The following is a 13,949-nucleotide window of genomic DNA, read 5'->3' on the forward strand; positions in this document are numbered from 1 at the left end:
TGCCAGAGGTCTGTGAGTGTCAGGGAGCAGCAGTGAGTGTCATTGCTATTACAAAGGAAAATGTGCTAGGCAGACTCAAAGGTCTCAAGGTAGATAAGTCACTGGGTAGATGGACTACAATCCAGAGTCCTGAGGGAGGTTGCTGAAGAGATAACAGATGCATTGGTCATAATCTTTCAAGAATCACTTGATTCTGGCATGGTCCCAGAGGACTGGAAGATTGCAAATGTCACTCCACTTTTAAAGAAGGGAGGAAGGCAAAAGAAAGGATATTATAGGACAGTTAGCCTAACCTACGTGGTTGGAAAAGTGTTGGAGTCCATTATTAAGGATTAGGTTTCCGGGTACTTGGAGACTAATGATAAAATAGTCAAAGTCGGCATGGTTTCTGTAAAGGGATATCTTGCCTGACCAATCTGTTAGAGTTCTTCGAAGAAGTAAAAAGCAAGGTGGGCAAAGGGATGGCTGTGGATGTCATTTATCTGGATTTTAAGAAGGCATTTGATAAGGTGCCAGACAAGAGGCTGCTTAACAAAATAAAATCCTATGGCATTACAGGAAAGATGCTGGCATGGATAGAGGAAGGGCTGACAGGCAGGAAGCAGCGAGTGGGAACAAGAGGGCCTTTTCTGGTGGTGTTCCTCAGGGGTCAGTATTAGGACTGCTACTTTTCACATTGTCAATGATTTGTATAACGGAATTGATAGCTTTGTGGCAAGGTTTGCAGATGATACAAAGGTAGGTAGAGGGCTTGGTAGTCCTGCGGCAGGACTTAGACAAATTGGAAGAATGGGCAAAGAAGTGGCAGATGGAATACAGTGTTGGGAAATGTATGATAATGCATTTTGGTAAAAGGAGCAACAGTGTGGCCTGTTACTGTATCTAAATGGGGAGAAGGTTCAAACATCAGAGATGCAGAGGGACTTAGGAGTCCTTGTGCAAGACTCCCAGAAAGTTAATTTACAGTTGAGTCTGTGGTAAAGAAGGCAAATGCAACTATGGCATTTATTTCAAGAGGAATAGAATATAAAAACTAGTCGGGCACAATTAAAGTATTGTCAACAGTTTTGGGTCCCATATCTCAGGAAAGACGTGCTGTCATTGGAGAGAGTTCAGAGGAGGTTCACGAGGATGATTCTGGGAATGAAGGGGTTAACATATAAGGAATGTTTGGTCCTCTACTCACTGCAACTTAGAAGAATGCGTGGGGATCTCACTGAAACTTACTGAATGTTGAAAGGACTAGATAGGGTGGATGTGAAGAGGACATTTCCTTTGGTGGGATTATCCAGAAGTAGAGGGCACAGCCTCAAAATTGAGTGGTGACCTTTTCAAACAGAGTTAAGGAGGTATTGTTTTAGCCAGAGAGTAGTAAATTTGTGGAATGCTGTGCCACAGACTGGGATAGAGGCCAAGTCCGTGAGTATATTTAAGGTGGAAGTTGATCATTTCCTGATCGGTGAGGGCATCAAATGATATGGCGAGAAGGCAGGTGTATGGGGACGAGTGAGATCCAGGATTAGCCATGATGGAATGGTGGAACAGACTTGATGGGCTGAATGGCCTTATTCTACTCCTATGTATTATGCTGTGGATGCTGGTCACGAACAGCTGTCAGAGGTGTGTGGCAGCCATTCCCTTCTTCCATCAGCTGTTTTATCCTCTCTTTCCCAAAAAGAAGTACAGCAGGTTTGACCATCAGCTTCTCAGTCTCTCTCCGGCTGCCTGCCATCTTCATTTTCTATCAGAGGGTCACTATTTCACAGCATTGTTGACCACAAACCCATTGTTCACACAACGGCCAAAATATCAGACCCTTGGTCTGTATGACAGCAATGCCACCTGGCCGACATATTCACATTCACAAAGATATACAACATATCAAGGGGAAAAGTAATGCTGTGGCCGATTGCCTCTCACAGTCAGCCGCTAAGGTCAAACACATCGGGAATGACTATGCCAGCACTGCAGCCGGCCAAGTTACTGACCCGGAGACACAGGCTTACTGAACAGCAGTAACTGGCCTGCAGTTGGCTGACACTACACTTGGGGAAGCTGGGGTTTCTCTTGTGTGCAAAGTCTCAACTGGTCGCCTCGCCTCATTGTGTTCGCAAAATGAAGGTGGACTGTTTTCAACATCTGGGCTGGAAGCCCTCACAGAAACAGGCTGCACTGAAGTTTGTTTCACACGACCTCAGAAAGAAAATGCATGATTGGCTGCCCCTGTGTGGAGCGCCAGTGGGCAAAAATTAACCGTCACGTTCAGGTACCATTGTCACTTTTTGAAGTCACTGAGTGACGGTTTGACATTGCCAATGTGGACCTTGTTGGTCCTTTGGCCCACACCCGTGGTCTCATGCACCTTCTTATCACGGTGGGCCATACTACCAGCTAGCCATAGGTCAAGGTCCAGTAGAATACCGTCAAAGTATTGCTATCTGGGATCGTGTTAGATGTGTAATTGTGATAGCATGGGCATAATAGGCCGAAGGGCCTGGTTTTGTGCTGCATGAACCCATGACATCTATGGAACAGCTATGATGATAAGGTAGGAGTAGCAGAGGGAGTGTACAGGATTTCCAAAATGTATCTGATAAGGTGGCACCAGAATGACAGATTTAATTGACTTTTGTTACTGGCCCCAGGGAGGTTTGGGGAGCTGATCCCATCGCAGAGAGAATAGGTTACAGAGAATAAGGCGGAATGGGACAATGCGAATGACAGAGAGGTAGAAATGATGGAACGTCCTCCTTCCTGGTCGATAAGAAATACGACCTAGTAGAACATCCGTGGCACCATGGCACAGTGGTTAGGGCAGAGGGCGGAGAGTGGAGCACTAACAAGTACAGAGAGCCAGAATCAATGGGCAAATTTGCCATTCAACATCATTAATGAATGGGGGGGGGGGGAGGGTGTGGGGCAGTAATCAGTGCTGGGGCAGTAATCAGTGCTGGGGCTCCAGCACTTCCTAGTCTGTGAATGACGGGTGAGGGAACTCAGTGATTTCTCAGTGATCGGAAACTGGATGGGCAAATTGAACATAGAATAGTACAGTCCTTTGGCCCACAATGTTGTACCGACCCCCAAACCCTGCCTCCCATATAACCCCCCACCTTAAATTCCTCCACATAACTGTCTAATAGTGTCTTAAACTTCACTAGTGTATCTGCCTCCACCACTGACTCAGGCAGTGCATTCCACGCACCAACCACTCTCTGAGTGAAAAACCTTCCTCTAATATCCCCCTTGAACTTCCCTCCCCTTACCTTAAAGCCATGTCCTCTTGTACTGAGCAGTGGTGCCCTGGGGAAGAGGCGCTGGCTGTCCACTCTGTCTATTTCTCTTAATATCTTGTACACCTCTATCCTGTCTCCTCTCATCCTCCTTCTCTCCAAAGAGTGAAGCCCTAGTTCCCTTAATCCCTGATCATAATCCATACTCTCTAAACCAGGCAGCATCCTGGTAAATCTCCTCTGTACCCTTTCCAATGTTTCCACATCCTTCCTATAGTGAGTTGACCAAAACTGGACACAATACTCCAAGTGTGGCCTAACTAGAGTTTTATAGAGCTGCATCATTACATCGCGTCTCTTAAACTGTATCCCTCAATTTATGAAAGCTAACACCCTATCTACCTGTGAGGCAACTTTCAGGGATCTGAGGACATGTACCCCCCGATCCCTCCACTCCTCCACACTATCAACTATCCTGCCATTTACTTTGTACTCTACCTTGGAGCTTGTCCTTCCATAGTGAACCACCTCACACTTCTCTGGGTTGAACTCCATCTGCCACTTCTCAGCCCACTTCTGCATCCTAATAATGTCTCTCTGCAATCTTCAACAATCCTCTACACTATCTACAACACCACCAACCTTTGTGTCATCTGCAAACTTGCCAACCCACCCTTCTACCCCCACATCCAGGTTGTTAATAAAAATCACGAAAAGTAGAGGTCCCAGAACAGATCCTTGTGGGACACCACTAGTCATAACCCTCTAATCTGAATGTACTCTCTCCACCACGACCCTCTGCCTTCTGCAGGCAAGCCAATTCTGAATCCACCTGGTCAAACTTCCCTGGATTCCATGCCTTCTGACTTTCTGAATAAACCTACCATGCGGAGCTTTGTCAAATGCCTTACTAAAATCCATGTAGATCGCATCCACTGCACTACCCTCATCTATATGCCTGGTCACCTCCTCAAAGAACTCTATCAGGCTTGTTAGGCATGATCTGCCCTTCACAAAGCCATGCTGATTGTCCCTGATCAGACCATCTAAATGCCCATGGATCCTATCTCTAAGAATCTTTTCCAACAGCTTTCCCACCACAGACGTAAGGCTCACTGGTCTATAATTACCTGGACTATCCCTACTACCTTTTTTGAACAAGGGGACAACATTCGCCTCCCTCCAATCCTCCGGTACCATTCCCGTGGACAACGAGGACATAAAGATCCTAGCCAGAGTCTCAGCAATCTCTTCCCTTGCCTCCCGGAGCAGCCTGGGGAATATTCGGTCAGGACCTAGGGACTCATCTGTCCTAATGTATTTTAACAACTCCAACACCTCCTCTCCCTTAATATCAACATGCTCCAGAACATCAACCTCACTCATATTGTCCTCACCGTCATCAAGTTCCCTCTCAGTAGTGAATACCGAAGAGAAGTATTCATTGAGGACTTCGCTCACTTCCACAGCCTCCAGGCACATCTTCCCACTTTTATCTCTAATCTGTCCTACCTTCACTCCTGTCATCCTTTTGTTCTTCACGTAATTGAAGAATGCCTTGGGGTTTTCCTTTACCCTACTTGCCAAGGCCTTCTCATGCCCCCTTCTTGCTCTTCTCAGCCCCTTCTTAAGCTCCTTTCTTGCTACCCTATATTCCTCAATAGACCCATCTGATGCTTGCTTCCTAAACCTCATGTATGCTGCCTTCTTCCACCTGACTAGATTTTTGTCACCCATGGTTCCTTCACCCTACCATTCTTTATCTTCCTCACTGGGACAAATTTATGCCTAACATCCTGCAAGAGATCCTTAAACATCAACCACATGTCCATAGTACATTTCCCTGCAAAAACATCATCCAAATTCACACCCGCAAGTTCTAGCCTTATAGCCTCATAATTTGCCCTTCCCCAATTAAAAATTTTCCCGTCCTCTCTGATTCTATCTTTTTCCATGATAATGCTAAAGGTCAGGGAGCTTTCCTGTCCCCCAGATGCTCACCCACTGACAGATCTGTGACCTGACCCAGTTCGTTACCTAATACTAGATCTAGTATGGCATTCCCCCTAGTCAGCCAGTCAACATACTGTGACAGGAATCCGTCCTGGACACACTTAACAAACTCTGCCCCATCTAATCAAGTGCCAATCAATATTAAGGAAGTTAAAGTCACCCATGATAACAACCCTGTTATTTTTGCACCTTTCCAAAATCTGCCTCCCAATCTGCTCCTTGGTATCTCTGCTGCTACCAGGGGGCTTATAGAATACCCCCAGTAGAGTAACTGCTCCCTTCCTGTTCCTGACTTCCACCCATACTGACTCAAAAGAGGATCCTGCTACATTACCCACCTCTTCTGCAGCTGTAATAGTATCCCTGACCAGTAATGCCACCCCTCCTCCCCTCCCCCCATCCCTTTTAAAACACTGAAATCCAGGAATATTGAGAATCCATTCCTACCCTGGTGCCAGCCAAGTCTCCGTAATGGCCACTACATCATAATTCCATGTATGTATCCAAGCTCTGTTCATCAAGTTTCTTCCTGATGCTTCTTGCATTGAAGTTCACACACTGTAGCCCTTCTACCTTACTACCTTTATACCCTTTATTCTGCTGCTCTTTCCTCAAAGCCTCTCTATATGTTAGATCTGGCTTTACTCCATGCACTTTTTTCACTGCTCTATCGCTCCGGCTCCCATCCCCCTTGCAAATTAGTTTAAACCCTCCTGAACCATGCTAGCAAACCTACCAGCAAGGATATTGTTTCCCCTCGCCCAAAAGTTTGATTCTTTCCTAACGTTCCTCAGCCTGAGGTGTATCTCCGAATTCCAGTCCCATTGCAAGGAATGACATGGAGAGATCTGTCAACGATCACACACACGTCCCCTCCCCTGCACCGATACTCTGAGCTCAGTCTGAGCCCATGCAAATGAGGTGACGCTGATCAAAGCTCACACACAGCACAGCCCACATCACTTTCAATCTTTATTAATACTTAACAAATGTACAAACAAAATAAGATCAATTTAACAACTCCATACAACACGCGATAGAGATCCAGTTAACATCGTAGGTTTATAATACTATAACGCACCGGGTCCTAATCTGACCTCTGAATGAAACATGCCGACACGGCTTTAACTCCTCCCTCGGAGTGTCAGACACCCTGAGCCAATAGGCTGGTCCTGGACTAATTTCCAGTTGGCATAATTTACTCATCATTATTTAATTATTTATGGTTTTATATTGTTATATTTCTACACTATTCTTGGTTGGTGAGACTGTAACGAAAACCCAATTTCCCTCAGGATCAATAAAGTATGCCTGGCTCTCTGTCTGTAAACTGTGAATATGATTCAAACTCAGCTCTCTTTCTTCACTGGGCACCAGCGTCAACTTCCCGAGTCGATGCTGAAGTTTCACCTCCATTCGGGAGCCGGGAAGAATTGAACCCACGTTCAAAACGTGCTCTTGACACCTTGTTGAAGTCTGGAGATTTCACTTAGTCTCTGCCACCCTGGTGTTTCCTGTCCAGGTACTCCACTGACTCTTTAACCCATTCCTCCTCGGCTCTAGCGCAAATCTTCATATTCTTCTTGTTGGTGAATCTGAAGCAGAACAAACAGTGGCGATTACGGGAGAGTCATCAACCATTGTTCTCAAACATTTTGCAGTTGCACGTTGAAACACTTACATGACAGCAGGTGTCGGGCACAAGAGAGCTTCCGTGTAGCTCTTAAGCCTCCTGCGAGGAATGGGCGTGGTCCTAAACCTCTCACAGCATTCTAGCGTTATGATTGAAGCTGAGGGAGAAGGAAAAACAAATAGTTAGATACCGCTAGATAACTCAACCCTCCTTAACCCACGTGAACGCACTGCCTCGCGCATGAAGGCCTTTCCAACCCAAGACATTTAACGGTGTAACCCCGTCCTTCATATAAACTACTGTACGCCATTCCTCTACCGATCTTATGACCCTTCCAGTCCCTTTGACTGACTGCCATTCCCGACCCTCTCTCCAAGAGAATCATTCCACTGTGAGCTGTTCAATATCACCACCAACCGATGCGAAGCGGGAGAGCTGCTCCCCGCAGCTGATCACGGTGCATTGTCGGGATTGGGTATGGAATATTGGGAATAAGGAAAATCTCTTACCCGGGGCGGGTGCAGCTTGCTTGAAACAGCAGATCCACAGAGCTGCCAAAATTGCGACCACGCAGAGCGCTGCCTTCATCTTGTCCTATACCAGGATGTATTGATGACCGTGTGATTCACCAGCTCCCATATTCTGCTTTATAAAGGGTGTTGGCAGCACTCATGGTCATCAATTTAGGTCTTGCCTGGAAAGTCCCACAAACCAGCACTGGCCACTGCTCCGATGTTCCATAAAAAGGGAAGTACAGGAATTCTCCGAATGGCCTTTCGGTAGTTAAGCTGCAAAGGGCGCTCTTTAACTTTCTGGGGCGGACTTTCTTAGTACTAGCGCGTCTGACTTCTGTCAGGCAATCGCACATCCGATTCAGAGGGGAAGAGAAAGTTGAAATACAAGAGCTAGTTTCAAATGCATGCGTTCTCTCCGTGTACTGGGATATGGATGAAAGTGCAAGATCAACCGTTTAGAGACAGCACATGGGATGATAATACTGTTGCAATCAAAGAAAGTTGATTGAGTTGCAATCAAGTTGGTTGAGTGAAGTACAGGGCTGGCGATTCAATGTCCCTGAGTATAGAAACTCCAGGCGTGACAGAGCGGACATGGCACTCCTGATGGGGCAGAGAATTACTGCGCTGCTCAGGGTCGATGTCCTGGAGGGATGGGCTGATGAAACTGTCGGGCTCATTCGGTCACTCAACAGGAAACAGATCCTTCAGTTCAGCTCGTCCTTTCCATAGTGACCAGCAACCTGGTCCCATTCGTCGCGATTGGACTGTATTTTCCATAATGCTTCCGAACCATGTGCTTATCCGAAGTATTTAACAGTCGTTCAGACATCAATGAAACCTTTGGCAGCTGATGGCGGAGTTACAACTCAGATCCTTTTTAAGGATACTCTCTCACCTTAAATCTATGCCCTGTCCATTTCAATTGTCTTACTCGGAGGAATATCTTTTTGCGTTCTGCACGTGATTTATGTGCTCTTTATCATTTTATACTTCTGTATAAGATCACGCCTCGATCTCCTAAATTCTTAAGAATAAAGTCCTTGCCTACCCAACCTTTCCTTGTTTTTTTTAAATTTTATTTAATTGCATTTTTAAATGATTACAAGTGTGGAAAAAAAAGTATATATCCCTTCCCCCCTCCCCTTAACCCCTCCCCCCTAACTTCCCTGTATAAAAAGAAAAATTAAGAAAGAAAAAAAAGAAAGAAAGAGTGCCTGGTTGTTGGAAGGTCTCCACATGCTCCATGGGGTTCTTAATAACTTTAGTATATATATTTATTTCTTTCCCCAAGTAACCAATTATTTCATCTTCAGAGCACCTATATATTTAATCCTGTCTTTTGTAAATAAGGGCCCCAAATTTTCAAAAATGTTTCATATTTATCTCTTAAATTATAAGTAATTTTTTCTAATGGAATACAGCCATAGATTTCTTTTTTCCAACAATCTATACTTAAATATGTATCTGATTTCCAAGTAATTGCAATAGCCTTTTTGGCTACAGCCAGTGCAATTTTTATGAATTCTTTCTGATATTTATTTAGTTTGAGTTTCGGGTTTTGTCCCTTCAATATCACCTAGTAAAAGTAATATTGGATTATGAGGAAGTTGTATTCCCGTAATTTGTTCCAATAAAAGTCTTAAATTTGTCCAAAAAGGTTGAATTTTAGAACAAGACCATGTAGAATGTAAAAGTGTACCAGTTTCTTGGTTACATCAGAAACACTGATCAGATAAACTTGGATTTAATTTATTTATTTTTTGTGGTGTAATATATAATTGATGTAAAAAGTTATATTGCACTAATCTTAACCGAACATTTATTGTATTTGTCATACTATCAAGACATAGTCTTGACCAATTTGTTTCTTCAATTTTAATATTCAAATCACTTTCCCATTTTTGTCTTGACTTATGGACTCCTTGTTTAATTGCCTGTTTTTGAATCAAATTATACATACAAGATATAATTTTTTTAATATTTCCTTTTTGAATTAAAATTTCTATTTCTTTAGATTTCGGCAATAACATTGTTTGACCTAGTTTTTCTCTTATGTAAGCCCTTAATTGAAACTAACAAAATAAAGTGTTATTTGATACTTTATATTTATTCTTTAATTGATCGAATGACATTAATATACCTCCTTCAAAACAATCTCCTATGTATTTAATCCCTTTTTGAAACCAATTATATAAAAGTTGATTGTCCATTGTAAAAGGAATAAGTCTATTTTGAATTAAAGATCTCTTTGCTAATAAAGATTTTTTTGTCTCATCATCAACACTTATCTTATTCCATAAATCAATCAAATGTTTTAATATAGGAGATTCTTTCTTTTCCCATATCCATTTAGATTCCCATTTATATATAAAATCTTCTGGTACGTTTTCTCCTATTTTGTCTAGTTCTATTCTAATCCATGCCGGTTTATCTTTCTCAAAAAAAGATGCAATAAATCTAAGTTGATTTGCTTTATAATAATTCTTGAAATTTGGAAGTTGTAACCCTCCTAGATCAAATTTCCATGTCAATTTTTCCAACGATATTCTTGACATCTTACCTTTCCAGAGAAACTTCCTCACATATTTGTTTATCTCTTGAAAAAACTTCTGGGGTAATTGCATTGGTAATGATTGAAATAAATATTGTAGTCTAGGGAATATATTCATTTTTATAGTATTTACTCTACCTTCTAATGTTATTGGTAATGTCATCCATTTATCAAGATCTTCCTGAATTTTTTTCAAAAGTGGTGAATAGTTTAATTTGTATAAGTTTTTTATGTCATTGTCAACTCTTATACCTAAATATTTTATACCATTTGCCGGCCATCTAAATTGAGTTATTAATCGACATTGACTATAGTCTCCATTAGTAAGAGGTAAAATTTCACTTTTATCCCAATTTACTTTATAACCTGATATTTTCCCATATTCTTCTAATCTATAAGATAATTTACCTAATGAATGTAATGGATCTGTTAAATAAAGTAGAACATCATCAGCAAATAAATTAATCTTGTATTCTTCCTGATTAACTCTGAAACCCTTAATATCTGGGTCCATTCTAATTAATTCAGCTAATGGCTCTATTGCCAACACAAACAAAGCAGGTGATAATGGACAACCTTGCCTAGTTGATCTTGTTAACTGAAATGATGTCGAAATTTGACCATTTGTCACTACTTTAGCTTTGGGATTAGTATTTAAGGTTTTAATCCATTTTATAAATGATGTTCCTAATCCATATTTTTCCAATACCTTAAATAAAAAATCCCATTCCAATCTATCAAATGCTTTTTCTGCATCTAAAGCAACTGCCACACTCGTTTCCTCCCTCTTTTGCGCTAAATGGATTATACTAATTAACCGGGTTACATTATCTGCCGATTGTCTATTTTTGACAAATCCTGTTTGATCCATATGCACTAATTTTGGTAAGCATTTAGATAATCTATTAGATAAGATTTTTGCTATTATTTTATAATCAGTATTTAATAAAGAAATAGGTCTATATGATGCTGGTTTTAAAAGGACTCTATCTTTTTTTGGCAATACTATTAAAATAGCTGTTGAAAAAGATTCTGGAAGTCTATGCGTTCTTTCCGCTTGATGTATTAACTCCATAAAGGGAGAAATTAATAAATCTTTAAACTTTTTATAAAATTCAGGCAGAAAACCATCTTCTCCTGGGGATTTATTACTTTGAAGTGATCCTAGAGCTTCTTCAACCTCCTTCACTGTAAAAGGCATACCTAATCCCTTCTGTTCTTCCATATCTAATTTTGGAAGAGTTATTTGTGCTAAAAATCTTTCTATCTTAACATCATCATTTTTTGATTCTGATTTATACAACTCAGAATAAAAGTTCTTAAAAGCCTCATTAATTTCTAGAGGCTTATAAGTAACTTTATTCACTTTTGTTCGGATTGCATTTATTGTTTTAGAAACCTGATCTGTTTTTAACTGCCATGCAAGGACCTTATGTGATCTTTCACCTAGTTCATAATATCTCTGTTTAGTTCTCATAATTGCTTTTTCTGTTCGATATGTCTGGAGTATATTATATTTTAACTTCTTATTGATAAGTTGTCTTCGTTTTTCTTCTGTCATATTTCTTTGAGATTCTTTTTCTAATTTTATAAACTCTTTTTCCAATTGATCTATTTCTATCATATATTCCTTCTTAATTTTAGAAGTATAACTTATTATCTGACCTCTCAAATATGCCTTCATTGCTTCCCACAATATAAATTTATCATCAACTGAATGTAAATTTGTATCTAAAAAGAACTGAATCTGTTTTTTCATAAAATCACAAAAATCCTGACGTTTTAGTAAAATTGAGTTAAATCTCCATCTATAAATTGATTCCTCTTTATCTATCATTATCATTGTCATTATTAAAGGAGAGTGATCAGACAATATTCTTGCTTTATATTCCACATTTTTCACTCTATCTTGAATATTCGTTGATAATAAGAAAAAATCTATCCTTGAGTATGTTTTATGTCTATTTGAATAAAATGAATAATCTCTTTCTTTTGGATTGATTCTTCTCCATATATCAATCAAATTTAGGTCTTTCATCAATGATAGAGTTAGTTTTACTACTTTTGATTTTGTAATAGCCTTTATTGATCTATCTAAAACTGGATCTAGACAAAAATTAAAATCTCCACCTATTAATATTTTATCATGTGCGTTAGCCAAATTCAAAAAGACCTCCTGTATAAATTTTACATCATTTTCGTTTGGTGCATAAATATTCATAAGAGTCCATAGTTCTGAAAAAATTTGACAATGTATAATTAAATATCTTCCTGCCGAGTCAATTAATACATTTTGTATTTTAATTGGTAAATTTTTATTAACCAAAATTGCAACTCCTCTCGCCTTTGAGTTAAATGAAGCTGCAATAACATTTCCAACCCAATCTCTTTTTAATTTCTGATGTTCTATGTCTGTTAAATGAGTTTCTTGTAGGAAAGCTATGTCTATTTTCATTTTTTTAATATATGTTAAAATTCTTTTTCTTTTTACTGGTCCATTAAGCCCATTAACATTAAAACTTAAAAAATTCAATAAATTAGTCATTATTTTTAATTATGTTACTCCAATCTATAATAATACCTAATCTTTCAACTTTCATGGTATCCTGGGAAATCTTTTTAGAAGTCTCCATGTTGCTATTTGTGTCCCCACCAATCATCCAGGCAAAAAAGTAAAAGAAAAATAGAGTATAAGGAAAAAAACAAAATACCCCCCTACTAATGTTGTGAAAGAAAAAAAACACAACATTAACCCCCTCTGTTGTACGGGTCATGGCAATCGCCATGATTACACACATGAATCCCGTAGTAACCGATTCAAAGCTCCCCATCCCCCCCGCAACATAAAAAGTATATATATAAGAAAAGAAAAAAAAACATATTATTCTCAATTAACATTTCTAAAATTTTACTTTTCTCCCTTGTATCATCCTTAAATGTCCATCAGTTCCATTCGCTGTCTCTGTCTTCGTCTTTAACCATTGCATTTATAAATCTCTACGTTTAATTAGTGAATAGATGGAAGTTTTTGTGCGAACACCTCCGCGTCTCGATAATCGGGAAAAAAATTTTTCCCTCTTCCAAAAAAATTATCAATGTTGCTGGGTGGCGCATTAAAAATTTATAACCTTTTTCCCATAAGACTTTTTTTGCTGAATTAAATTCTTTCTTTCTCTTCAAAAGGTTATAACTTATATCAGGAAAAAAAGAACTGGTTTCTCTGCTATCATCAATGGACCCTTTCTTCTTTTGGCACCTTGGGCAGCCGCCCTCAAAATCTTTTCTTTATCCTGGTATCTTAAACATCTTATCAAAATTGATCGCGGATTTTGATCATCTTGAGATCTTGGCCTTAAAGCTCTGTGCACCCTTTCAATCTCAATTGAAATTTCTTCCACCATTTCCAATTTTTCAGGGATCCATTTTTGAAAAAAATTTATTGGGTCTTCTCCTTCGGTACCTTCTTTAAGTCCAACAAGTTTAATATTGTTACGTCTACTAAAATTTTCAAGTACATGAAGTTACCATAACTAGAGAGAAGGTTCTTGGGAAACAGAAATGTCTGAAGATAGATAAGTCACTTGGAACAGATACTGTACTCTCCAGGGTTCTGACAGAGGTGGGTGTAGAGATCATGGAGACATTAATAATGATCTGACAAGAATCACTAGATTCTGGAATTGTTACAGAAGACTGGAAAATATCATTCTACTCTTCAAGAACAGAGAGAGGCAGAAGGGAAACTATAAACCACAGTGGTTGGGAAGATGTTAGATTTGATTATTACGAATGAGGTCTCAGGGTACTTGAAGCCACATGTGTCATCAGCACAGGTTCCTCAAGGGAAAATCCTGCCTGACAAATCTGTTGGAATTCTTTGAAGAAATAACAAGAAGGATATATCCTAGCCCGGATTAATGGAGGCCAAACCTCCCCCATACCTTCTTCACCACTCTGTTTGTCTGTGTTGCCACCTTCAGAGATTATTGGTCATAGCCTGT

General features: G+C 40.0%; 1 protein-coding gene across 1 annotated transcript; it reads right to left on the reverse strand.

The window, feature by feature from the left end:
• Positions 1-6,243: 6,243 nt before the first annotated feature.
• LOC140740927 (eotaxin-like) lies at positions 6,244-7,467 on the reverse strand. Its single transcript, XM_073070565.1, has 3 exons — positions 7,389-7,467; positions 6,928-7,036; positions 6,244-6,841 (listed from the first exon to the last, which is right to left on the reverse strand). Exons 1-3 carry the CDS (start codon positions 7,465-7,467, stop codon positions 6,736-6,738), a joined length of 294 nt encoding a protein of 97 aa, XP_072926666.1. The 3' UTR covers positions 6,244-6,735.
• Between the last annotated feature and the right edge of the window lie 6,482 nt (positions 7,468-13,949).

The sequence above is a fragment of the Hemitrygon akajei genome, chromosome 17 (genome assembly GCF_048418815.1).
Source record: "Hemitrygon akajei chromosome 17, sHemAka1.3, whole genome shotgun sequence".
Classification (NCBI taxonomy): Eukaryota; Metazoa; Chordata; class Chondrichthyes; order Myliobatiformes; family Dasyatidae; genus Hemitrygon; species Hemitrygon akajei.

Coding starts and splice junctions, on each gene's coding strand:
- LOC140740927 (XM_073070565.1), bottom strand. CDS start 7,467: ATGAAGGCAGCGCTCTGCGTGGTCGCAATTTTGGCAGCTCTGTGGATC. Junction 7,037..7,388: donor GCAAGCTGCACCCGCCCCGG/GTAAGAGATTTT, acceptor CTTCTCCCTCAG/CTTCAATCATAACGCTAGAA. Junction 6,842..6,927: donor TGCCCGACACCTGCTGTCAT/GTAAGTGTTTCA, acceptor GTTCTGCTTCAG/ATTCACCAACAAGAAGAATA.